The sequence below is a fragment of the Alosa sapidissima genome, chromosome 15 (genome assembly GCF_018492685.1).
Source record: "Alosa sapidissima isolate fAloSap1 chromosome 15, fAloSap1.pri, whole genome shotgun sequence".
NCBI classification, from domain to species: Eukaryota; Metazoa; Chordata; class Actinopteri; order Clupeiformes; family Clupeidae; genus Alosa; species Alosa sapidissima.
The window spans coordinates 17,693,524-17,721,366 of record NC_055971.1 but is presented as its reverse complement, the minus strand read 5'-3'; the positions used below and the strand labels follow the sequence as shown (position 1 = coordinate 17,721,366).

At 39.9% G+C, this 27,843-nt stretch overlaps 2 protein-coding genes across 4 annotated transcripts in view; both read right to left on the bottom strand.

Moving 5' to 3' along the window:
- Window positions 1–5,365, bottom strand: part of LOC121683679 (T-lymphoma invasion and metastasis-inducing protein 1-like) — a 53,966-nt gene extending 48,601 nt beyond the window's left edge. Inside the window, 1 exon segment of the mRNA XM_042063415.1 lies at window positions 5,225–5,365. The gene's annotated coding sequence lies outside the window, so the exon portion shown is untranslated.
- Window positions 5,366–6,121: 756 nt separating this feature from the next.
- LOC121683680 (SR-related and CTD-associated factor 4-like) overlaps window positions 6,122–27,843 on the bottom strand; it is a 34,483-nt gene continuing 12,761 nt past the window's right edge. Inside the window, exons 14-19 of one of the 3 annotated variants that reach the window (XM_042063416.1) lie at window positions 23,841–23,954; window positions 23,461–23,617; window positions 22,954–23,054; window positions 8,018–8,159; window positions 7,509–7,595; window positions 6,122–7,265 (exon numbers count right to left, since the gene is read on the bottom strand). In XM_042063416.1, the coding sequence (XP_041919350.1) occupies window positions 6,688–7,265; window positions 7,509–7,595; window positions 8,018–8,159; window positions 22,954–23,054; window positions 23,461–23,617; window positions 23,841–23,954 (1,179 nt within the window). In that variant the 3' untranslated portion in view covers window positions 6,122–6,687. The remainder of the gene's footprint in view (window positions 7,266–7,508; window positions 7,596–8,017; window positions 8,160–22,953; window positions 23,055–23,460; window positions 23,618–23,840; window positions 23,955–27,843) is intronic. The other 2 variants (XM_042063418.1, XM_042063417.1) reach the window with 2 other exon arrangements.

The following is a 27,843-nucleotide window of genomic DNA, read 5'->3' as shown; positions in this document are numbered from 1 at the left end:
GAGATTTCAGTAAGAGAAAACGAATGTGTATTAAGGATGTGTTCTAGTATAATTCACCTTCTTTTGGCGGTCTTAGTGATATAGGCACATATTCAGTCTTTAAGCACTAAATAAGGTATTCTAGACTGTTTCTGTGTTCTAGAAAAGGCCTTGAGAAGGCCATCCGTTTTTGCCTACAAAATGTATGTTAATACAGGAGTCCCCAAGACACACTGACATTGATTCAGGATTCAAAAATCTAAAGGGCCATAACTGTAGATCTTTGCAGAAACAGTATTCAGGGGCATCACTGTGTTTAGGATATGAGTATTTTATCATGCGTGTGTTTTCAGATTTTACTGCTCCAGAAGAGTCCATGAGTCACTTGTTTTCTCCTGTGGTTTTGTCATGAAGTTTCCTTTTTTGATTAAGGCTCTCAGCCTAGAGAGAGAGAGAGAGAGAGCTAAAACACACTCACCATTCCTGAGGGCCACTATGCTCTTTATATCCAAACTGCAATTTCAAAATCATGGAACACAGCCAAGAAACCACCAGCATCACACACTCACACTCGCTCCCACACATATACAAAGCCATTTTGAACCTACCACCTAAAACCTAAAACTAGTCTTTCCCTCAGCAACTTAGAGCACTTAATCATCTATAATTCATCTTTAACAGAAGGCTCTGGAAACCTTGTGAATGCAAAGACCACCACTTGTCGCTTTTCTATCACAGCATAAAATCGCGTTAGCTTGCCACTCACAGCTGGACCCTCACATGCATTTATCCTCTCTACATTTACTCTCTACTCCTCCGTTGAATATGCACCTGGACGCTACAGGGTAAAAAAAATGGCAGGCCGTGGAACAACGTCCACTACGAGTGTGTGAAATCCTTTCAGAGACAGCATTGAGCTTGAGGTAACTGGATCTCCATCTTTGAAGAATTCACTGTCCCCTGGAATTTCCCCCCTCCCCAACCTTTAAAAGGAGACTTTGATGCCAAAGGCAGCATGCACTTAACATTCATTAGCGCTCTTAATCTCGACATCATCTATTCTGCTTCTCACACATAACTTTTTAATCATATTTCTCATGTCATAATAATGGTGATTAAGTGTGTCATGAAACATTACTTCCTGGAAAAGGAAAATCATTCGCTCACAGCACACAGACAGCCCATCTGAGCTATGCGGACCGCTGTGTCAGAGTGAACAGAGCCAAAAGACGCAGTGTAACAGTTAAGTGGGTCATTCTTCTGCCCCAAGTTATCTGGGACAAGCTGCCCAGAACACGAGTTTGAAATCCAACTCTGTGCTATTTAGACACAGCCGTAGAATGAAAGATTTATCAAAAGTGCACTAAGGGAGCAAGCTCTCATGGCACCTGCTTCCGGATATGATTTTTCACATGTTTGAATCATTAGTCGTGACAATATGGAGACTGAGGGTCTCAATGTGCAAATTATTCATGCCATCATCCTCTTTAAGGAGAGCTGGTTTCTGTAAAGATGATACAGGCCCACAGGCTATGGCCTATATTACACTGAGTTCAGTTTGTGAAGGGTTAAAGACGGCGATGAATCATCAGGACCTGGGGTTTGGCCACCTCCCTCCATTAAAAATTGCTTTCGGGCAAGATAACGCCCCTGCAGAGATGGGATGATATGGAGACATGTCATCATACCAGTAACCAAAATGATTTTTTTGCATTACCATAGTATTGCTGAAATACAGTGGTGATAGTGTACTGTATTATAGTGATAATATATTAATAATAAATATATATGAAAAAAAAAAAAAATACAACTGAAATACACAAAATCATTAATACTACTTTGAGGAATTGCAAGCACAACCACACATGCAGTCCTGATGTTACCTTGACTGTTTGCTCTAATTGTTCAGCTTAAACATAGACACAATTTATCAATGATAATTGGCATGAATCAAATTTGAAATGGAATTCTTATCGTTATTATGCTACATCATAATCTGTAATTGTTTCATGCCTGCACACCTGATTAAAAATAGTTGAAAAACAACAGCCCTTGTCTGTTGGAGACCACACAAATCTGCCTAGAAGCCAGCAGTATACGGCTTAATGACAAAATCAGCAGTAATCAAAGTAATATCACACCATCATGTACTTGTCTCATATGCTTGCGGGGAAATCCCCCCACGCCATAAAAACAAATAACCTCATTACGTAACGTGTATTTTGTTAAGGGGAGCGCAACAATGATTAAATAAACCAACTTGTGGGACAGCAAGTCAGCACAGATACAGTACACTTTGTTCGGCATGGCAGTGAGAGAAGAAGGAATGCCTTGTTCTCTATGGTAGACTAGATCATTCTCACAAGACAAACCTGGCTATCAGCCATTCGAGTGTGGAGACCTGGGTCTGGGAGAAGTATGCTCTTTCTCATGTAAAGAAAAGTCAAAATGACCAAATGATCTTACGTAACTTACATAGTTTTTTTTATTGTTCCCTGCTAGTACTAGATCTATAAATCTAGCAGTGTTAACAGTTACAGCATTTGCTGTATGCTGTAGATACAAGCCTAATGATAATGAGAAATTGACCACACATTAAGAATGATATTACAGTATACTACTACTATAAGATAATACTAAAACAGTATTATCTTACTGAACAAAACCCTATCCCTGTGAATTCAAATGTTAAACACCAAAGACAATTAAGGAAAAGATAAAACAAAATCTACAGTCTATGAGACATAAATGGAGGTTTGATGAATGGCAAAAACAATCTTCCTTTCATCAGGAATGTTTCAAACTGATCAAACAACAGTAATTAAAGAAAAACAAGCACCAAAGCCTAACTTCAGCAAGACCATGGAACAAACAAATCCAGAGATCTCGATCTACTTAAAAATCAACACTGCCATGGAGCTCTTGAAGCTCTAGAGAAGTGGATACATTTTGATTTTGTTAAAGAGGGAGGCAACGAAATACAAGCCTCTGCAAAACAGTACACCATTTACAGCGTCTCATCTGAGAACTGAATGCAGCATTATGTGAACGTGGGTTAAAAAAATGAATAATTCACATTGGGCACTTAAAAGATTCAAAATATGCGCATTTCGAACCATCGTCTGAGCCTCAAATGACAAGGTTCTTTTTTATAACGGACAAACTTAGAAACACAAGTCAAGCACTGTACAAACAGTCCCGGCAATTACCATTTGAATCTGCTTGCATCGCTTCATGCTCGGCTGGGACAGTTTTGAAGATATGCGCCCACCTCCACCAGCCCCCCCCCCCCCCACTACCATGGCGAAGCAAGCAACGAGATACCATCTGCCAGCCACCTGATTAGGGTGGACCGTGAGGTCATGGACCGAGGTTCCTCTGAGGTTATCATCAGCCAGAAACCCGTAGAGGCCCAACCAGATCCAAACAGGGGTGAGAGACAGAAACCGAGACCCGGGAGAGACCCTCACTCTCTTCCATCCAAGAGGAACACAGATGATATCAGCTTTCCAACCTCTGAGACACACTACATCTGCCTGCAAAAGCCCCTAGCAAGAAAAAAAGCAACAAAAAAACAAAACACTGGAGATGGTTCTCTGAAGACATGTCTGAGTGTTGGCTTCGGATAGACTGCCAGACAAGGGCTATGCTCAGCATTCTCGGGCCAGTGTTAAGAAATCAATAGAGCCAGCTGAGGCTTTCACACACAGAGAAGTAAAGTTGAGGGCTCCAGGCAGGATAATGTGGGAATCTGGCAAACCAGTTTGGTTTGGTTTTCCAAAGCTGATCACTGCTTTGTAATGGCATATCCACTGCTTTATCTTCACAATCTATCATTACACCGAGAACAAGAAAATATATGTATTTTGTAAAAAGCATACAACTCGAGGGGTTCTATTTAAAGGTCAATACACCCTTTTTCAAGATCAGCATATGATGAAGTCTTCATGTTATTTTCTTTCTTAGAGGACATATGCGATTACATAATTCTAGACTTGACCAAAGACTGGTGATAGGATCCAGGCTTTAATAATGTTCCAGAGAGGGATGATCATTCCCATCATAAATTTCTTAACCATTATACCATCTGAGGGATGACCTCTCAGATCCAGCTATCTGAGACACCAAAGCTCTGTTTCAAATCTATGCCCCTCTGACAGGGGATTACCCCTGACCAGGATATTACCTGGGAACTGTCCATTCACATCGTATCTAATGACGATGACACAAAATACCATGGAATATATGGTCACAGGCACAAACATGGGAAAAAAACAGGAATGCCACTAGCAAAAAGGACTAGCTGACCTTTATGTATTTCAAAAGGTCTGAAAGTAAAGAAAATAGGGTCTTTCCTGTGTAATAGCCTATATGGGGGTATATTTAGATCATTTAAGGATGAAGTAGCCTACAGTACAAACATCTTCATATAACATTTTTGCACATATATGCCACTTTAAAGAATAAATTAGTCGATTTAATGATCAACACTTGTTCATCATAACCTATACCCAACAAACCAGATGCTGACTCTGCTCTGTAGTCCATGACTAGTCTGCTAGACGTGCACAACACAGTAGGCTAGGAGAACTAGAAAATGAATTAATTACCATCAGTGGAAATAATGGCAATAACAGGAGACTATGATGAGCAATCAATCAGCTAGTCTTAAACGTATGATGGCGATACTGAATGAATGTTAATATTATTATTCCGTCAACAATACGGACAGAAGGTGTAAAAATGAAAGCATCGCCGTACTCGGACCTGACAGATGACACGTGAATGATAAACTGGACAGCTCTAGAGATGGACAATCAATACGAATGTCGAATAGTATGCCACATCTTCAAATAAGTTCGACATAATTTTACTGTGCAAGTGGCAAAACAGAAGAAATTTCTTACAAAACATGGGTTCAGTCTACATAGCTAGAAAAAAAATGTAACCAATATAAAAGAGATGTTGGATGCAAGCAACGACAAAATATGATGCTGTCATATCTAATAGTATATAAATAATAGATGAACATTGCGAACAAATAAACATAGTGTGGAATGAGACTACATTGCATCAAGACATGCAGATTGTGTATCCAACTTACGATTGTAGGCTACATGACGGTCACGGACATTCCACACGGTCACTAGGACCCGGGGGAAACGTTTTGTCGCGTCTAATCAAGCTAATTCATTCGCACATGATGTCTCTAAACCCCAATATTTGATCGATTCATGAAACGCACCTGTCATTTGTGTTGATCAGTTTCTTCCGCGGCCAACCTTTTTCATAAGCAATGTCCTGTTACACTCCCGAACATGATACCCTCTGCATTGCTGGCACTACACACAGCTCATGCATAGGCGCTACCATGTTGTTTCTAGACTGCTGTGAAGGGAGGTGCGCGCAGCCCTTGGAGACGGAGCGCGAGTGGATCGCCAGAGTGCCACTAACTTAATGCACGAGCCAATCCGAGCCTTCACACTTGTAGACACTTTTGTAACTAGGAGAGAAGCCAAAACCGATGCTGCTAGATATAAACCTACTATTGCCTCTCATCCTCTCTCATTCATGTATGTCACGTAGCCTACATGAAGGTGACACTGAATTTAAAATAATTTGGTGACGACAGGGCATGATAATCAAATGGGGCAACATAGGCTACTGTGATGGAGAATGATATTTGCTAGGTCACCTGCATCTAATGATCTGAATTTGTATTTAGACTTAAATGCCGGAAATTACTATGATGTTTTCTCTTGGTGCATCAAGGTGATCTGATGTAGCCCATCTTCAAACAGATCGTGTACACGGCATGTAGAGGGATACCATCCGTTATGGCTCAGGTTTAGCATTACAGACAATGTAGGCCGACTTTAAACGCAAAATCTATCAGAAAATAAATCAGATACAGGCAAGTATGCAACCTGTCCAAATGGCATCCTCCCTTGATTTCATAGGTCAATTTCCATAGTAAACTCTAACATAGCGCCCTCTACCGCAATAAATTAGGCACATAACCTTGAGAAGCTGTTACACCCAGCTTGATGTGCATCTGTTATCAACTATCTGTTATTTACATTTGATGCAAGACCTCTAGATTGTAGATATAAAGTTGAAAATGACTGAGCAAAGACAAGACTGATACAAAAATAGTTTACTAAAAACAAAGATGAAAAGTACTGTGCAACACAGCTTCATGTTTACCTTACTGGTCGATAAAAATGTCATAGCTCCTCAGGTCAAAACCAGAAAAAAAGAAAAACACAAATGGTGCACACACTCTCCAGAAGGGTTTACAGCAATCTCCTGCTCTGACATACAAAGGTACAGTCCAAACAAAAAGCTATTTCAAAGTATACAAAACGATTGAGCAGTGCATTTGTATGTACACAGTTATTCTTCATTCTTTTAGACAATACTCGAGCTCACATAACAGACTCAGCACAGAGGTTCCAAGGACAGGTGAACTCACGTTCATGTCAGTGATGTTAACTTAGTGTTCCTTGGGCTGGAGGGAATTTTGGGTAATCTAAAGCTGTAACCTCTGGTGATTACTGGTGAATTATATCTGAAATGTTGGCACTGATTTCCTCTCTGTTGTCACTGAGTACCTCTCCCAAAAACTCCCTCTTTTCCCCACACATTTCGAACTCACATGTAGTTCAATGTCCCAACAGTTCAACTTTTAAGCTTAGGCTCGGGATGCTAGTCAAACCCTTCATGGCGGTTCATGAACCGTCCTGGTGGACCCCCGGGCCCTGGCCTGTCCCGTCCCCAGCCTCGGCCGCCCCTCCCCCTATGTGGGGGCTGGTCCCTGAACCAGCCTGGTTCCCTGTGCCATGGTGGAGGTGGTGGACCTTCCCAGTCGTCTACATCCTCAGGTCCCATGGGCGGCCCGTGAGGAGGTGGGAAGTCGTCCATGGGACCCGGGGGGAAATCATCCGGGGGTGGGAGGAAGTCGTCTCTCGGGGGATGGGGCATTGGCATTCGGAACCGGCCCGGTGGAGGCTCCCGGTACATCATGGGGTTCGGGCCCCGGGGCATCATCGGAGGGGGCATGGGAGGCATGTTTGGGGGTGGCATGTCAGGCGGGAAGTGGGGCATGAATGGGGGTGGGGGTCCTGGAGGGCGCTGCAAGGGGATCATGCCAGGCCTGGCCCCGAGGAGGCCTCCTGTTGGTGGGGGACTCATGGACTGACCTCCTGGTGCATCGGACGGAGCATTCTCTGGAACCATCTGGTCTTTCTTTGGCTCCTCTGCAGAGGCACCTGGTACTACTGACACAAGGTGACAGGGGGAGGGGGTAAATGCACAGTAAATTGTGAAGCTATACAAAATGGCATTAATTAATTTTGGAATATTGAGATAAAAAAAAATAACAGGAAAGATTGAACATTAGCAGGTGCATACATACATACATACATACAAGTATAAAGAATCTAAATGCAAAAATACTGAATTATTCAGCTACCTCTGACTCTGATAATAGAAAGAAAAACAACAAAACACCTGGCTGAAGTACTTACTTGGTGGCATGTTGATGGGAGGGCCAGTTGGTGGGGGTCCAGTTGGTGGAGGGCCAGTAGCAGGCAAGGCACCAGGTGGAGGGAATCCTGAATCAAACAAATGGTAAGGATCATCACAACATGTTGAAACATACAGTATACAATATACTCACAGCAATAGAGCATGCTGCAGGGTAGAAACAATTCTTTCTTACTGGAAATTTACATCACAAGCAAGACATAAGCAAGAATGAAACGTAAACACTGCCTCCAACTCTAATGTGTTACAATGTGTTCCATGTGCTTATTTATGTGCATGCTTCACACACACACACACACACACACACACACACACACACACTCTAAAAATACGCTTTCCTCTACTTTTAATGGTTGTAATACACATGTCAAGCTCTGCCAGTGTTAACCGATACATTGATTCTTCTGGAATTTTATTGCTAACAATAGCCAGACGTCAGTGTAAATTCCCAATCAGTTAATATGTGAAGCACCAAGTGGCAGTGTCTTACCTGGGGGAATCTTGGTGGGATCAAAACCTGGGGGTAGGAAGGGTGGAAGTGGCCCTCCAGGCATCATGGCTGGAGGTGGGAGCCCCATTGGAGGGGGGAAGGCAGGATTAGCAGCAGACGCCACTGACTGGGTAGGAGGCACCTAACACAAAACACAAGCACAAGAAGCACTTTTCAAAACACAGGCTTCAACAACACACAAACAGTTTCTCAGGGCTTCTTTCCCATGGGTTCCTCATGAGCACAGATGCCGCGCTATGCTGTGAACCACAAATGGAATTAGAGCTAGTAATCAATTCCAGTCTCAGATAAGGTGACTGAAGTGATGTGAATGAATGTGACACGCTGTCATGGAGGAGAGAAAATGTGTGTAAGCCCACCCAATCATCTACAGAGACTGAGTTTGCACACAAGCACAGCAGACACACACAGTACCATTATACCACTTTGGTCTGACAAGGACCATTATATTCTTCGATATTAGTTGGCACAACAAATACAACCCCGAAACAGAAAAAGTTGGGACGTGTAATGTGAATAAAAACAGATTGTAATAATCTGCAAATCTCTTAAACTCATATTTAGTTTCAAAAAGGACACAGACAACATATCAAATGTTGAAAATGACAAAATGCTGGAAAAGTTGTGTAATGATAAAGAAAACAAAAGGAGTAATGTTTCACAACTAATTAGGGTAACTGGCAACACAATTGGGTATGAAAAAGAGCATCCAAGAGAGACAGGGTCTCTTAGAAGTAAATATGTAGGGGTATTCATCACTCTGTGTAAACCTGTGTGCACAAATGATGAAACAATGTAATTTTAATCCTTCTTAACATGAAATTGTGAAGTATTTGGGGAGTTCAGCATCTACATGACATAATAGTATTAAAACATTCAGAGAATTCAGAGAAATCTTTGCAAACAAGGGAAAGAGCTGAAAAACAAATTGGATGGCTGTGGTCTTTTGGACCTCAGATGGCACTGCATCAACACCAGACCTGTTTACAGACCTGTCATTGTATGGTCTTAGGAAAACCTCTGATAACCACTATCTATGTGCACAGATTGATGCTCAATTCAAAAACTGCAGCCAAAATTGTAACAGCCAAAACTGTATTGAGACATGATACAGAAAATACCACTGTCTTATCTGGGCCTAAAATGGACTGAGGTAACATGGGGAAAGGTCCTGTGGATAGACCAATTAAAATTTGGAAAAATTATTTTTTTTGGAAATCATGGACTCATCTGGGCTAAACAGAAGAGGGCCTATCCAAGTATCCAACCTATCCAACTTGTTTTAGTGCTCAGATTGAAACCCAACATATATGTAGGTGTGGAGGAGCATTAGTGCCTACAGCATGGGCATCTTGCACATTTGGCAAAGCACAATCAATTCTGAATGATATATACAGGTTTTGAGCAACACATACTGCCATCCAGGCAATGCTTTTTTCCAGGGAAGACCTTGAATATTTCAGGAAAACAATGCCAAAATGAATTCTGCACATATGTAAACTTTATTTCTCCCTACAGGAAGAGTCCAGGTATTAAAATAGCCTGTCTGCAGTCCAGATTTGTCAAACTAGGTGCATAATGGAATGAAAAACATGACTAAGAATACCCCATAATGTTGAGCAACTGAAATCCTATATCGGGGAGTAATGGGACAACATTTCATTCTTAAAACTCTAGCAACTGGTTTCCTCAGTTCTTAAACATTTACAGAACTTTGTTAAATAAAGAGGTGAAGCTGCACAGTGGTAAACTTTTTTGAAACATGTTGCTGGCATCAAATTCAAAATTAACATATATTTCCATGAAATAATCAAAATTTTCATATTTTTGATATGATGTCTGTTCTTTTTGGTGTTAAATATGGGTTTACGAGAGTTGTATATCATCACATTCTGTTTTTATTTGCATTTTACTCTACGTCCCAACTTTTTCTGATTTGGGGTTGTATGTCCATCATTCTTAGGGAAAGTTAGGCTTTTTTTTCTCCGCCAATCTGCAAAAAAAAATTCTTACCATTAGCTTTTTTTACTATGTGTTCCTATAGGTGTCTAGTAACACCTCCCAATTTATCCACGGCCAAATCCTCGGGGAAACACCTGGAGAGCCCATCACGTTTGGGGTGCCCAGAGAGACTAGGCGAAAATAATGAAAACATTTTGTTGACCAATATTAGCTTTTGAGATGTCTAACTAGGGGTTTTTAGGGGTGCTGAATCTATCCCAGCCATACATTTTGAGTAAAAATTACTCCAAGTCCATAAAAAAAATCCATAACAAGTGGTTTTATTGAACAATTACAAAACAAAACTTTCTTAATCAGTTTAAAATTTAACAAACCTCATCCCTCAACTCCCCTGCACTTCCTCACTCCTGTTATCTTCTGGCTGGTTGATGTTCTGGCCAGAGTTACAATGACAGTTCCAACAAGCAGAAATACACTTGACTCCTTGCTTTTTACAGAAGCACCTGAGAGTGTCACAGACGCCTGCACAGTTGCAGCTGACAAACTTCAGAAGGTAGTCTGGTGCAATGGGATCTGGTGTGACTGGTGCATAATCATGTTCTTGTTTCTATCCACATTCAAGGACATCTAGTGATGGATTTTGTAGCAGTAGCCAATCTCTGGTCTGGAGATATGCCCGCAGAGAGTGCTATGCTGCACCTCCTGTAGTCGGAGGTAGTTTCTAAGGCTTGACACTAGTTATGTTGTCCTCATGAGTTTTACATGTTGCTCACTGTCCACCCTCAACGTTGGACACTCTTTTCTCTCTCTATCTCTATCTCTCTCTCTCTCACACACACACACACACATCTATGCACATTGACTCTCTCACAAACACATTCACAACCACCCACCCACCCACCCACATATGCACACACTTACAAATAAAGTTCACACCTTCACTGACACGGTCTCTCTCTCTCACACACACACGCACAAATACACACACATGCAAATGTCCTCTCACACACACCATGTTGAGACAAAACTATCTGTGATTATAGTACCAGTGTATTACATGCAAAGTGTGTGTGTGTGTGTGAAAGAGAAAGAGCGAGTCCAATGCGGAGTGGACGGTGATCAACAAAATGTAAAACTCATGAGGATTAACTGAGTTAATATTTTTGTAAATATGTTATTATATCTTTTCATGGGACAACACTGAAGAGATGACGCTTTGCTAGAATGTAAAGTAGTCGTTGTACAGCTTGTATAACAGTGTACATTTACTATCCCCTCAAAATAACACAACAAGCAGCCATTAATGTCTAAACCGCTTGTGAGTACACCCCTGAAGTGAAAGTGAAAATGTCCAAATTGGGCCCAATTAGCCATTTTCCCTCCCCATGTGACTAGTGTTACAAGTTCTCAGGTGTGAATGGGGAGCAGCGGTGTTAAATGTGTTATGTGTTATCGCTCTCACACTGGTCACTGGAAATTCAACATGGCACCTCTTGGCAAAGAACTCTCTGAGGTTCTGAAAAAAGTCATTGTTGTTCTACATAAAGATGGCTAGGATATACAGTAGGAAGATTGCCAGCACCCTGAAGCTGAGCTGCAACACGGTGGCCAAGACCATACAGCGGTTTAACAGGACAGGTTCCACTCAGAACAGGCCTCACCATGCCCGACCAAAGAAGTTGAGTGCACATGCTCAGTCATATCCAGATGTTGTCTTTGGAAAATAGACGTATGAGTGATGCCAGCATTGCTGCAGAGGTTGAAGGGGTGGGGGTCAGCCTGTCAGTGCTCAGATCATACACGGCACACTGCATCAAATTGGTCTGCATGGCTGTCGTCCCAGAAGGAAGCCTCTTCTAAAGATAATGCACAAGAAAGCCCGCAAACAGTTGCTGAAGACAAGGAGACCAAGGACATGGATAACTGTAACCATGTCGTGTGGTCTGATGAGACCAAAATAAACTTATTTTATTCAGATGGTGTCAAGTGTGCGTGGCGGGAACCAGGTGAGGAGTACAAAGACAAGTGTGTTGCCTACAACTTGCCTACAGTCAAGAATGGTGGTGGGAGTGTCATGGTCTGGGGCTGCATTAGTGCTGCACTGGGGAGCTACAGTTCATTGAGGGAACCATGAATGCCAACATGTACTGTGACATACTGAAGCAGAACATGATCCCCTCCCTCGGAAAATGGGCCGTAGGGCAGTATTCCAGAATGATAACGACCCCAAACACACCTCCAAGATGACCACTGCCTCGCTAAAGTAGCTGAGGGTGATGGACTGGCCAAGCATTATTCCAGACCTAAACCCTATTGAGCATCTGTGGGGCATCCTCAAATGGAAGGTGGAAGAGTGCAAGGTCTCTAACATCCACCAGCTCCATGATGTCGCCATGGAGTGGAAGAGGATTCCAGTGGCAACCTGTGAAGCTCTGGTGAATTCCATGACCAAGAGGGTTAAGGCACTGCTGGAAAATAATGGTGGCCACACAAAATATTAACACTTTAGGCACAATTTGGACATTTTCACTTAGGGGTGTACTCACTTTTGGTGCCAGCGGTTTAGACAGTAATGGCTGTGTGTTGAGTTATTTTGAGGGGACAGCACATGTACACTGTTATACAAGCTGTACACTCACTACTTTACATTGTAGCAAAGTGTTATTTCTTCAGTGTTGTCCCATGAAAAGATATAATAAAATATTTACAAAAATATTAACTCAGTTAATCCTCATGAGTTTTACATTTTGTTGATCACCATCCACTCTCCGCATTGGACTCTCTCTCTCTCTCTCTCACACACACACACACACACACACACACACATACTTTGCATGTAACACACTGGTACTATAATCACAGATAGTTTTGTCTCAACATGATGTGTGTGAGAAAGGACATTTTGTAAGTGTGTGCATATGTGTTTGTGTGGGTGTGGGTGGGTGGTTGGTTGTGAATGTGTTTGTGAGAGAGTCAATGTGCATAGATGTGTGGGTGTGTGGTTGTGAATGTGTTTGTGAGAGAGTCAATGTGCATAAATTTGTGTGTGTGTGTGTGTGTGTGTGTGTGTGTGTGTGTGTGTGTGTGTGTGTGAGAGAGAGAGAGAGAGAGAGAGATAGATAGAGAGAGAAAAGAGTGTCCAACATTGAGGGTGGACAGTGAGCAACATGTAAAACTCATGAGGACAACATAACTAGTGTCAAGCCTTAGAAACTACCTCCGACTACAGGAGGTGCAGCATAGCACTCTCTGCGGGCATATCTCCAGACCAGAGATTGGCTACTGCTACAAAATCCATCACTAGATGTCCTTGAGTGTGGATAGAAACAAGAACATGATTATGCACCAGTCACACCAGATCCTATTGCACCAGACTACCTTCTGAAGTTTGTCAGCTGCAACTGTGCAGGCGTCTGTGACACTCTCAGGTGCTGCTGTAAAAAGCAAGGAGTCAAGTGTATTTCTGCTTGCTGGAACTGTCATGGTAACTCTTGCCAGAACATCAACCAGCCAGAAGATAACAGGAGTGAGGAAGTGCAGGGGAGTTGAGGGATGAGGTTTGTTAAATTTTAAACTGATTAAGAAAGTTTTGTTTTGTAATTGTTCAATAAAACCACTTGTTATGGATTTTTTATGGACTTGGAGTAATTTTTACTCAAAACTTGGATAGATTCAGGGATAGATTCAGCACCCCTAAAAACCCCTAGTTAGACATCTCAAAAGCTAATATTGGTCAACAAAATGTTTCATTATTTTCGGCCAGTCCCTCTGGGCACCCCAAACTTGATGGGCTCTCCAGGTGTTTCCGCGAGGATTTGGCCGTGGATAAATTGGGAGGTGTTACTAGACACCTATAGGAACACATAGTAAAAAAAGCTATTGGTAAGAATTTTTTTTGCAGATTGGCGGAAAAAAAGTCTAACTTTCCCTAACTATCTAGTGTACCAACGATGTGCTTAAAGCATGCAAAAGCAAAGCCATCACCTGGTGCTCCTAGGCTTCTCATATTAAATTTAAACATCTGCTCATCTGACACACATGCATGTAAGTATGCACACAGACTTTCAACCCCATTACCTACATTTGTTTAATGAAAATCATTCCTTATTGAGTCTTTAAATCCCAACTGCCAATGCTTAAACACACATGGTCAGTCACACTGGATTCCTTCCCTAAATGTACATTTGCAAACATTGCTTGTTGCCTTAGATAAGATAAAGGGTTAACCTGTTTTTATTATTATTAGGCACTTAAGAGGTAGTGCAAATATGTTCTACTCCACCATGTTCATATCCACCAATTTCCATGTATTGGCTTTTGCCTTTCAAGCCCTTTACTGTATCTCTCAAAGAGTGGGAATCCTGTATACACTGATGGCTCATATATGAATAATTACTGAGTGAATAAGGGGCAGATCAGTTGTCCTTACATTACTTTCAATGATAATGTAATGTGTGGGCAACTGTTTAAGACTAGGGTTCCCAACCTTTTTTGTTTTTGGCATGTGACCCTATTTCTGTCACAAAACGTTGGCGACCCCAATCATTCACAACATGTTGTGAGAGAGAGCGCATCTCATCTCTGCTGTAACATCCAGTTGAGAGCGGTATTTCCCCAAATGTCCTAGCAAGCTAATTTGCTTGTTTGACTAACTTGCCCGGTTTTTTGCTAATTTGTTTGGAACATTTATCAAGCATGTCTAAGTTAGCTAGATTGTAATGAAGGATCCAATTAATTACTTAACTTGGATATAATGGGGGTTTTCATATTTTTGTTTATTTAATGTATACACTTTTATGTAATGTACTGGTCAATTGTAAGATGCCCAATATCTCAAGTCGACCCCATTTGAATTTCAGGCGACCCCACATGGGATTCTGACACTAAGGTTGGGAAACAATGATTTAAGAGTTGATTTTATCATTCATGTAGGGATTTAGTTTGGTCTCTCTAAGTATGTCTGTTCTGTAATGTAGAGGTCTTTAACAATTTTAGCTTATTATTACTTGAATTCCCAAACTGTAAATGAATTTCATGTGTTCTACAACAATGTCTCACATTAAAGGCTGTGCCAACATACCACAGAAAGATATGCAAAGTGACCAGTGCTTCAGTTACTTTAAAGTTACTCATCAGAAACCTCTTTTGCATTATTGTTGACTACACTACATTATCACTTGCATAGTCACGTGGCATCTTTGACTCTGTAGCCTACTTCACTTGGCATTTGAAACAAAGAAAAATTATTAAAGGAATGAGTCTCTAAAATGTAGAGCATTATACTAGTATGAATATTTAACGGAATTCTTCACATTTTGGTTAATCTGTCATCATTATTCCTATCACGGAGTCTCTTAGTAACAATCATACAAATATGACTATCCTATAAAATCTGTTTTTAAGATGAGTGTACAGGGATTATTTACAGTTAGTCTCAATTTGCCCAATCTCAGCTATTGTGGCAAAATTCAATTGAGTAGATATGTGCAATAATGACACATTCATTCAAATTGTATTGCAGTGTGCACTCTTAAAATCTGCTTTAAAGGGACTGAAAGGTATTATTTTTGAAAGGGCTGGCTTTGTGTCTCCCGTTTATTACTAAGGTGTTGAATGTAGAACCAGGCTTGAGTATGAATCTGTAGTCCACATAATACTGAAAATACAGGCATGGTAGCAGTTGTATGTAGAGGGAATTACATTATATCCTTATGTATGAGTAGGTGATGTAATTCACAGGTGCATACTGATCTATAATATATAATAATCTAATCTAATAAAACAGAATGACTCAAGAAAGACTATACCATGTCTTGAATCACTCTTGAATTTATAGACGCATATAAAGTGTGTGTACCATTCCACATACATTTTTACAATGACATTTCCATATGAGTAATACAATATCTCTACAAGTCCTGGTCAAATGTTCACATCTCTCATGAAACTGTCAAAGGAGTTTAACAAACTATATACGATTCATCTAAAGTAGTGAGAATACTGAGGAATTTATAAACATTAAACAGCCAGGATGGCGGTTAATGCTAAGCAGACAATAATAATTGCTGAATGCCTTGCGATTGCAAGCTTCTCCAATACAGTATGAACGTTTCTGATTATTATGTGCACAGTACTAATATTAAAAAATAATTTGATGATAAAGGAAAAACTGTTCCAAAGCAAAAGCAAGCTTAGTTTAACATGGTAAATACAAGTATGTGAGTGCTCTCATACAAGCCCAGAGTGACAGTTGAAAGGCACAACACACAAGATGGTACAAGGGGACACACTGGTAGAAGGCCCTTGGTAGTAAGACAGAGTAATGTGAAGGGATTATAACAACTCTTCATTTTACTGGCAGCATCAGAGATTCCTGATGTCCACACTCCTTGCTGTGTGTAACAGATGATGCGATACCCCTCAATGTGCAAGTTTTATTTGGGGAAGAAACTGATGCAATAAGTGAGGTGCAATTTCACCATTCAAATTTAAGCATTTGTGGGAATGCACTGCAACTAAACATCTTGGGATGACTAGTCAACAAACTGACAGAGTTCAGCCCCTACCTTTTGTGGCATCCTTAAATATTACATTGACACTATTTCATTACCTGCAGCACAATGGGTTTTGTACCATCTGCGGCATTGTTCTTGGAATGTGTCCTAGTGCCCTGTTCTTATGTGTGACAATTTTCATATTCAAGCAGTGTTACTTCCTAAAAAAGTGGGGAACCAGTCATTTTCATAATCAGGAATAATGCGGAAGGGTGCCAAGAGTATAGCGACTATTACAGCTGGCAAGGAAAGACATTAACAACTTCAGAACTCAGTATAGTCTCAGGGATTATAAACATTAAGCAATTAACTTTGACAGCCGGTGTGGTACTTGTGTGGACAGTATTTATCCACTAATCAATTGAGATTTCCACTAATCATGGGATTTGTGTTCCCCTAAATTAACATTACAGATAAGTATGGGTCCCATTCTTTAAGTGCAGTTTGTTCATCAGCCTTTTATTTTCAGGTTTAAATCACTATAGGCTAAATAAAATGTCCAGTCTGATCACCATAAGGTATCAAAATATCATTAGCCATTTTGTATATGAAGTAAATCTTGGTTTAAACTGAAGTAGTGCAACACTGGATATGCCTTCTCCAGGGTAATGCTACTGTATGGGTCATTTGCCATGTAAATATCCTGTGACTACTACTATTGGCATTTTAATTTGATTGACTGAATGAATTGTAAGATACAGGGTGTCTTGACTGTTAGATGTAACTCAAGTTTAACACTGGTAACAGCACATAATTCATGCAGCAACTATTAAAGAGATGTTTTGTGTCTGTTGCAACTTTCATTATGTATATTATCTAGTCTAGAGCTTACTCTTCAGCAGGAAGTGTTAAATGTACTGAAATGCAGAGATATACATTATTTTTTCAGAATCCACACACAAAGTGCCCATTTAAGATAGCATTATTGTTTCAACACCTGTAGTTTCAATTAAGACCCTTAGAGATCAATGCATACTGAAAAGTTTTAGACATTACAGAGAAAGACTACAACTGTATAAATAACCTTCTAGCCTTACAGACAATGGTGAATATCCCATCATGTGACACCACACATAGTTGTTAAATCAGAATTACTCCAAATTGATTTGCAATTGTATGACAATTGTACAGGTTGCACACTATCTACGTGAAATCTAAACATTGCTAATAAAATATTCAATGTTAATATGTTTTGCTCCCAATTTCTGCACAAACATTTGTGACTACATCATGCATCACAACACAAATTCTGTCTCTCCACTAGATGGCATTCTTCAGCAGCAGACCTTTTATCCAGTGCTAAAACACTTAAGTAAAATCAGCTACATGTAGGTGAACTGAATGGTAGTATAGACAAATACTGCTGCCTGCCTTTTTTTATTATTTATTGGTGTTTTCAGATGGACTGTGGGTTGTCAATATAGGCGGGGTGACATCTACTCTTACCCTCACCTCTGCGTCCAACCTGGAACACGGGCAATGGATCCAGAGTACCAGTTATGGCAGCAAAGTGGTCCGGCCAGCCAGTGAGGGCCAAGCAATGCCTACTGTCTGCTTCCTGGGTGATGGACGGAGGCCCATGGGCACATGAGATCAAGTGTTCATTTCGCTCGCTATGCAATGTGCATATGTTTGAAATGCAAAGATGATTTTATCTGGTGACACAATATCCTTCTATCTGGATAGGGCAAGTTCAGTAATAAGCTCCTCAAACGCAAGGCCTAAAACCCCACATCACTTGAATTTTAAAACAGCAATGCATATTAGACTGTTGTTTCTGTGGTGTGCTAAAGATATTCTGTAAGTAACTAATCTTACAAAAACTGAATGCATTCAATGCAACACAATTGCCTGATAGAACTAACTTCACCAATAAATGCCTGCATGTGCAACAGTTTTGAGAGCTCTACACCCAAGTACACCAATGCAAAACTACTATACCAAGGTTAAAGACGATTCCATATTTCTTTCCCCCAACTCTGGTTTCATCAGTTTTTCATCGATTACCTCTCAAACACTGAAGTTTGTTGGCCACTCCAAAGTGAGGAAAATGCTTGTCATCCACATCCCATAACATGCTCGACTCACCTTAGTGAGGCCCTGGCGGATTCTCACGGCCACCTTCTAGAATCTCACTCCAAGGAAAGGTCTCACGAATGACAGATAAAGTAGTTTTGCTCCCTCTTACCTATTTAGTGATTTCTCAATAGACTTTTTCCAAACACTACTTGTGCCAAGGTGATGACCCGCAAACTTTTAAATAGTTCTATGGTTAATAAGTCATTTATTTGTATCCCACTGAACTTTAACTGTTTCACATGATGCATTGTGATTTGTAAAAAAGGAAGCACTTTTCTTTGACGTTTGTAAGCATTTACGGTGCTACAGGTTTATAGAAATGGCTCGTTTTGATTTTAGATGCATGTACTTACATTTTACATCCTCTCAACTCTACCAAAATACAGACACTTTCTAAACCGGTCCTCATAACGACACTGGTACAAATAAAATATTTGAAAATTGTATGGTTCTGTATTGTACCTACAACATGCTTCATGATCTCAGAGAAAATTGTACTATAAATAAACTAGAAATATAGTTATACTGTATATAATTAAAATGACAAGAATATATTGATATCCAATTTAAAATCACTGACATATTGTTGGATTTTCTTTTCTTTCATTAGAATAAAGCTCACAAGTCCTTTAGTGACCTCTTAATCTTAAAAAGTGCAGAATCCCATTAGGAGGACATTAAAAATAAGGATGGATGCCTTTCCCGGTTGTGCATAAGAGATGTAAATGTGTGATTAAGATGCAACCATCATTATTCCAGTCAAGGTACAGTATGTGGGTCTAATGTTTATCATGATGAAATCTACTTTGCGATTTAAATATTGATAAATCTCAGTGACCCCACAGCCATATAGGAATGGAAAGATGGCACATTTTTCTTCCACCAGGAGACGCGTGGAATTTATGCAGCCAGACATGGCAGAAATGTCAGCGGTTTTGAAAAAGAGAACTGAGCAAAAAAAATAAAACAAATAATCGGGTTTCTGATTGAAAAGTAGTAGATACTTTAAAAACAGAAATGAATTAAATATTTTTTTATAGTTCATATTAACTTTGGAATCTTCTTTCAAGTGATGCCTCATGAGCAGTGTATTAAAAATGCACAGAGGCATAGATTGATCACACAAAACATCAACATTCTGGCCTGGCCTTCAAATGCAACAATTAATAGGCCATACAGGCTGAATACAACTCACCGATTTTGTTAAGCATCCAGAAAGAGGAAAAGAGACACATCCATGTGGAAACAGACAGATTAAGGTTTGCCGCTTCAGTCGTCCTCCCGCGATTCATCAAAGGGCCAAACAAATCCACGATTTTCATTTGTGTTCCAAAGCAATATTGTATGGCGTACAAAACAAAATGTTTCCTCCCTGCTGACATGCTCCGTACCATCTTAACCTGCAATTTTTGTTGATGAATGGGACTGAAAAATGCATTTCTTGTACAAGAAATAAAAGTGAAGATCTCATAAGAGGTCATTGGTTGATGGATTTGAGAGTGAACATGTAATGTTTTTCAGGAGAAATGAAAAATATGTACATTTCTATGAGAAGCCAAGAACATTTTCAGAGACAAAGTATTGGCAGTCAATGACATCTGAGACATTGTCTCTCCAATTCAGGGTATTCGGTCAATCTGATGTTTTTGAAGTTTTTTAAGTAGGTTTACTTTGGGAGATTTGACTAATCCGGAATGTGATGACAGGAGGGGCATTGTTTTAAAGTGGAGACATTGACAACCCAGTTTATAATAAATTCAGGTGCCAAAGTGGGGTTTTGTACAGAGCTAGGTATTATTTAGCAGTATCTTAACAGGATGTTCTCCATGCGCAATGTGAAAACTAACTAATTTATCATTAGTAACTAAATAGTTTTATTTTGTTTGTGAGGCAAATTATCAGCATAATAACTCTTGTGTGGTGCTATTTCCCCCCATACACTATACAATGAGACGCTTGCCATTTTACAGTGACCTTCTTGTGAATGTAGTGCAACACTTCTTGAAGTCAATTATACACAATTCAAAATGGCATCTTCTCTATTCATTGTCAAGTAATACAACCGACCTAATATAAGAGAACAGTTCTGTTTCAGAACAGTTCAGTGTATTCTGGAAAACTTTTCAATAAAGAAAAATTTGGTTTGCAAATAAAACAAATTTCCCAGATGTGTTATGTTATGCTAACCGTTTAAGTGTTACGTAGCTGCATGTTCTTCTTGAGAGGGTTAGCCAACTTTTCCGGTTTTTAAACAACATTTTTGTTATTCTGCTCCTTTGCAACGGTTTTGCTGCAACAGATGCAGTACTGATGAATTGCATCTTGTAACTGCTGTACACAGGGAATAGTGGGCTAAAACATAACATTTAGGGGGCAGCCGTGGCCTACTGGTTAGCACTTCGAACCTGTAACCGGAGTGTTGCCGGTTCGAACCCCGACCAGTAGGCACGGCTGAAGTGCCCTTGAGCAAGGCACCTAACCCCTCACTGCTCCCCGAGCGCCGCTGTTGATGCAGGCAGCTCACTGCGCCGGGATTAGTGTGTGCTTCACCTCACTGTGTGTACACTGTGTGCTTTGTGTGTTTCACTAATTCATGGATTGGGATAAAAGCAGAGACCAAATTTCCCTCACGGGATCAAAAGAGTATATATACTTATATCAATTTTCGTTTGTGTCAAAATAAACATTAAACTACATCTGGTACATTAGCTTAAGCCGCATCGTTAATTTGTCAAGATACTGTTACATACCTTCTCTTAACATCCATCAGCTTATTACAGAACCAAACACCATTTTACATTTTCCTCAACCCGTCAAAACAAAACTAAACTTCTTTCTCATGACCGACACCTTGAGTGATCAGAGTGACGACAGATCAAGCTATTTAAGCCTCGTTGTCAGAGGACACTAGCCAATGACCCTCCAAAATGTTACTATACAGCAGGCTACAAGCTGCCTGTGGCCATCTCTAAAGTGAAGATATTCATGTCCATTGGGTATGAAACAAACATTTCCGTACGTAATGATGGTCAAAGGAAAAACAGATTAGCATAGGCATCAAAGGGAATGCTCCTTACCATCACCAGAGAGCCCTCGAATGCATTTCACTGAGCATATGATCTTCAAGCATTCTTCATAAGTCCAATGTCCAACTCCTTCTATTAGGCCAACATTCAGTGTCTGAAGATCCCCTCTGCACTCTTATTTTTACCCAGCAGATATTAATTTCATGTGCGTGAGCCAACAACAGCGCCGAAATTGGTATTCCTCCGCGTCCTACCTGATGTTGTGGACTCCGACTGCACGTTACTGTATGTAGAAGCTGGATATAGTAAAAGGTGTCCAAAAAGATGTCCAGCATCCACTGGTTCAATAATGCACAGCTTGGATATGGCGCATAAATGCATATTCCTATTGCAAAATGTCACCAAAGGCAAGATATGGGTGTGCTCAGGCCAAGAACAGCATTTCCAGACCCCTCATGATCAATTCTGCCTTTGTTTCCTCTTTTGGTTGGTATGTTGATGTGCAATATATATTTTTCTGTAAATCCCACCAATCCATGATACAACACCAGTAAAATCTGTGTATACCATTCTGTGGTGATAAGGTACCTTTTTCAGTGACCCTCATCCAACATTACACAGGTGACAGAAAATACAGAGAACGTTTCACTGGCAAACAGTCGGAGGACCAATTATCCAAACCCAGTTAAAAACTTTATTGGAATTTTCATGCCACGTTCCTCACCCACCCAATTCTCATCGTAAAAACAAATGAATAGATACAAAACTGACTTTGCTTTTGGTTACTAAAGTGCATGAGAGCTTTCAAATAATAAATTCCTTTTGGATTCAATGACTGCCTAATCAAGAGATTTCTTACTGTCTCTAGCATAGGACTTAACTGCCTGAGAGAATTTAAGAAACACATCATACATCAAGCACGTTCCTCAATGTCCTGCAAGAGTTGTGTGCTACTGCCTATTATGCAAATGTTGTGTGCTATTGCCTACTATGCAGGGAATCGACAAAAAAAGTAACTTTGGTCTAAATTGTTGAAACGACTAAGCCCCCCTAGTCTTTTTCTACTTCAATTGGTATATGTTTATTGCAGCTATTATGTTGTTAGACAACAAACAAATAGGAGGTAAAACTTCTGTTTTAATAAATACTGAGGACGCAACTCACAGCCAAAGCATAGTACCTTCAAACAAACTTCAAGTGCCACCAACAAAAGATGAGAAAGAACTAGACAGTACATAAGGACAAGACATAGACAATTCCTGAGGAGTTCCATTTGAAACCCGCCAGCTTTTACCTGTACAGTAGACACTGAGTGCTCCTCCTTCCGCTGCCCTTCTTGACTTCCACTGCTTCCTGCTCCAGGCTTTACCAAGTCCTTCACAGAGCTGTCCCAGTCTACACACAATCAAGCCAAGCAACACGCATTACTATCCAATAATCAAGACATCGTTACACAGAAATGGATGTCTGATGGTTGTCATATTGAATTTCTTGTTAATTGTATTTAAATTTTGTTTCATTTGTATTCAAATTTCGTTTCATTATGTTCCATTACATTTCCCCAAAGGCTTAACATTAAAACATTAAAATAACAAATAGGCCTAGCACTTCTTTCTACACATACACTACACATACTTAAAAAATAAAAATAAAAATTTGAACCACAGGTTGACATAATTACTTACACGTTTTGTATGGTAATTTCTTTTAACAAATTAATTATATAAATATATATTAAGCAATATATCTTATAACATATACATTATGCAATACAGTCGTTTAGGACAAATCTAGTGTTTACCTGGACAAAGTGTCTCAGCATCCAGCATGCCTCCTTCCCGATAGTTCTCCAAGTCCTCCACTTTCACCTTGTTCCAGGGGATGTATGTGACTCCACGCTCAACGTCCCACAGCTTCTTCAGATCGGGCTTTATGCCTTTGTTCAAGGCCCAAGCAATCTATCCAAGAAGATGGTGGTTAAACCTCAATTATATTCAAACTTACAAGGAAACTCTTAAAATCTTAACCAAACAGATTCAATTGCTCTTACGATCAGATCAGACTTATATAGTAAACACTGGCACTGTCCAATTTGCATTTTGGCACAGCTTTGTAAAGCATCATACCTCGTGCATTAAAGAATATGATGTCCTATTTCATAATTGGACATAAAGAGTGTACCTTGATGGGTTTCTGGTTGACCTTGACAGTGCCCCTGCTAAGGCTGGTGAGGGCCCTGTAGGCGTCCTGCCTGTGCACCATGACGATGTAGGCACAGCCCCTGGGGGGAATCATCTGAAGAGGCAACCAAGAGAAGGAAAAAATATGAAATCATCAATGAAAATGGATGAAAATTAACACGCCAACTCAGGCAAAGAGAAAAGCATTAAGTGCATGACGTGTGAGTGAGCAATAAGATCAGCTAGCTATCTGCAATGATGAAGGTAGTATTTAGTTGTGCAAGAGGGAAAGGCACTCTCCTTCAACAAGGAGTTTCTAAGGAATTACATTTTAAAAGGTGTCTTTAGGCTAGAGGTACTGGCCACAAGCCAAAAAGACAAAATTTCAGGTACGGGTACAAATACAATACTGTGCATCTTTCAAAAGTACTATGATAATTAAACTGCATTCATGTTAAACATTTCATGTAGCCACCACCTCAAATAGTACCATACACGCAATGCATACAATGTATACAACTATTCATACATACAACACATCCCCTAACCTCTGGCAAAGTTTAAAGATAGACCACCCCCACGCCTCATTAGAAGCTATAACACAGTACATCATATGTATTAATGTCATAAAACAGCAGGACAATATGCGGACATATGCTAAATGCACATTACAAACATGGTGGTCAACATGATCCAGTCAGACTTGTTAACCTACAAACTACACAGCTCCACAGAAGTCATAATTTAGTTTCCTTTCATTGTATATCATACATGTTTATATTCAGTATTTAGTTTCAGTATTTATATTTCAGTAGCATTTCAATCGTAACAGCAGCGATAACAGATGGAGATGCACAGACATCGATAAACAGGAAAGCAAAACAAAGGGAGCATAACATTTTTCTTTCCATACTCTACCTAGACTATTTCCATCTATCTGAAAATACAGTACGACAGGGGAGCTGCAGTGCAAGCGGCTGTATTGTTTGTACCACATTCACCAAATCTGACCCGTTGTCATTTCCCAGTCCCTCCCCATCTCTCCCACTCACTTGCTGTCACTTATCACTCTACTATCTGAATAAAGGCAAAAAAAAAAAAAAAGGTTCCAGTATTTCCATTAATACAGGTGACGTAATGAGAGCCTTTATAATAATACGATTTTCATAATATAAAAGTGTTTATATTATGAAAATCGTATTATTGTTCTCACACAAAATTGTGTATTGTTTTCACACATTTCCACATATTTAGGCATCTGGTGTGGCTACCAACAGACAAAACACGAACAGGCCACTCTGAACAGGCCTCTTCAGACAGAGCTGAAAAGAGTAAAATATGTCCTACAAGGGGTAAAATGTCATCCTCAAAGCTACACATCTAAAAGTGGAATATGCACGTCAAGGCTAATTAGTAAGAAACAATTAGTAAGGTGACAATTTGCTTGATTTAAAGTGTCAATAGTGCATCATAAGAGGATTTATGAAGATGCATGCAATGTCAAGCTGTTCAACAAACCACACACACAAAATGGACCACTGGACTGCTTTAAATGTTAGCCAATAGTATAGCCTAGCTGTTCATACATCTACCCAAACTTCTACCATCAAACTTTGGAAGCAGCATCAATCAAGTTTCCTGGATCAACTTCACCAATGTGTCTCAGAATACTTTGCATATGCAAAAACTCTTACCAGTTGTATGTTTGGCCTAGCACTCGAAAAAGTCGAATACGAGACTGATTAAAGCCTGCTCCTTCCATATGATTCTCTTTTTTTTTTTTTCAGACCTCGTCTGTATCATGAATGGGTGTCAAAACTAAGGCCTGTAAAATATTTCTGTTCAAATGTCTTCAATGTCTTGAAAAGCGTTAGTGATCCAACCAGTAGGATGAAAGACAAAACATGTTCTCAGTATGACTGAACCATTAAACGTGTGTATGAAATGCTCATTGATTTTCTACAAGACCGTAGATTGGGAAACAGATAATTATTAACTTGCTTTTTTTTTTGTATGCATTTGTCGATCATATTTCTTTTCTTTAAATGTTAAAATGTTGTGCCATGTTTGAGGTCTCTACATATTACGATCATGGAGCTATTAAGGATAAAACAAGGGAATGTTGCATTTTTTGATAATTTTCAAAGGACTAAAATGGTATGTGGGGTAATTAGCAGGAACTTTAAAATCTATGTGGAAGTTGCACACTAAATGTCCATACATTGATTTGTACAAAGTATCAACATTGCACCATAGATTATTATGCGGAGTTCAGAGAGTCGATTTATAAATGAAGGTAACATGGTACAACATTGAGACCTTGTAAACCAAAATATTTAACATTGCACTATTCCCACATATATTTCAGCCCCCCTCCTTTCATTTCAACATGTTTATATGCAGCGGATACCTCAAATAGGGGCAGCCGTGGCCTACTGGTTGGGGCTTCGGACTTGTAACCGGAGGGTTGCCAGTTCGAACCCCGACCAGTAGGAACGGCTGAAGTGCCCTTGAGCAAGGCACCTAATCCCTCACTGGTCCCCGAGCGCTGCTGTAGCAGGCAGCTCACTGCGCCGGGATTAGTATGTGCTTCACCTCACTGTGTGTTCACTGTGTGCCGAGTGTGTTTCACTAATTCATAGATTGGGATAAATGCAGAGACCAAATTTCCCTCACGAGATCAAAAGTACTATACTAAATATTGGCACAACAGTGATAAAGTATTGCATTTGTAAACAAAATACTGATCGATACCCTGTAGGTACAAAAATGGTTTATAATGCCCTCAATATCACTGAGTATAATACCATTTATTGCAAAGCTAGGCTCCTAAGGCCTTAAATAAAATCAATGGGCATGCAGTACAACTTTTAATGGTTCAGTCATACTGAGAATATGTTTGTGTTCCTTTCTGCAAAGCTTGGGCAGGCTAGGAATAACACTTTTTAAGATACCAATGTCCAAACATGGCTCCCAAGACAAGGCATTTGAGAGTATAACAATCCAAGGCCAAAGAAAATATAGAACTTCAACAAAATACTTACAAATCTTTGTTAACAAACATTATGTAGACAAACTTTGAGCAAAGTCTGAGACAGAGTAGCAGATTTCTGTCTGATTTGGCACCGAATGACCTCAATCCAAACTATTGTGAAATTTGCCCTGCAGATATCAGTCACAGCAGCTGTTTGCAATCATGATTCATCACTTTAATACAAGTTATGCCATAGCTAAACAAAACAAAACAAGCACCAAACCCCCCACATTGGCCTGCATTTTGTATGATTCTGGACTAGAACCAGATAAACCAAACCCCTGCCAGCACAAACCACTCTAGTGTCAGAGATTAACCATCCCGTGCCACCAAAGTACTGTATAGTCTGCACCCAACATAAGCACTAGATGATTTGCACTCAATCTAAGCATTGTATGATATGCACCAGACCAAAGGCCAGTGTGATGATTACTGATCAGATATGCGTGCTGAAGAAAAAATAAATAAAAAAAAAACACACTGCATTTACATAATTAAATAAGATTTAACATTCAACTGCACTCAAAAGCTTCCTCACACTGTCACAATACTAAAGCAACATAAATGCATAATCAAACCCATACTTCCAATAGCCTAGCCTGTTTTCACCAGACTCACTACTTTGTTTTTAACTTCATTAAGAGAGTCTGGGTACTCACTATTGGGAAATGTTTCCAACCAGTGTTTCCCATACATTGACTAATCTGTGGCGGGGCACCACGAAATAAAAATCGGCCGCCACAGATGAATATTCTATGTTTAATTTAATTTAAATTAAATATAAGGTCAAATCCTTGCATTGCCATTGAGCTGCGCTTTTTACGCACGCATCCTTTCCTTGCCCCGCCCCGCTCTCTCTCGTAGCCCGCTGCCCCACTTCTCTGCATGTGCATTTAACAAAATATTCACGATTGTTGAAGGATTGTTGTTGCCACATAGAAGCATTACATAGAAGACGTCTGGCTAAATT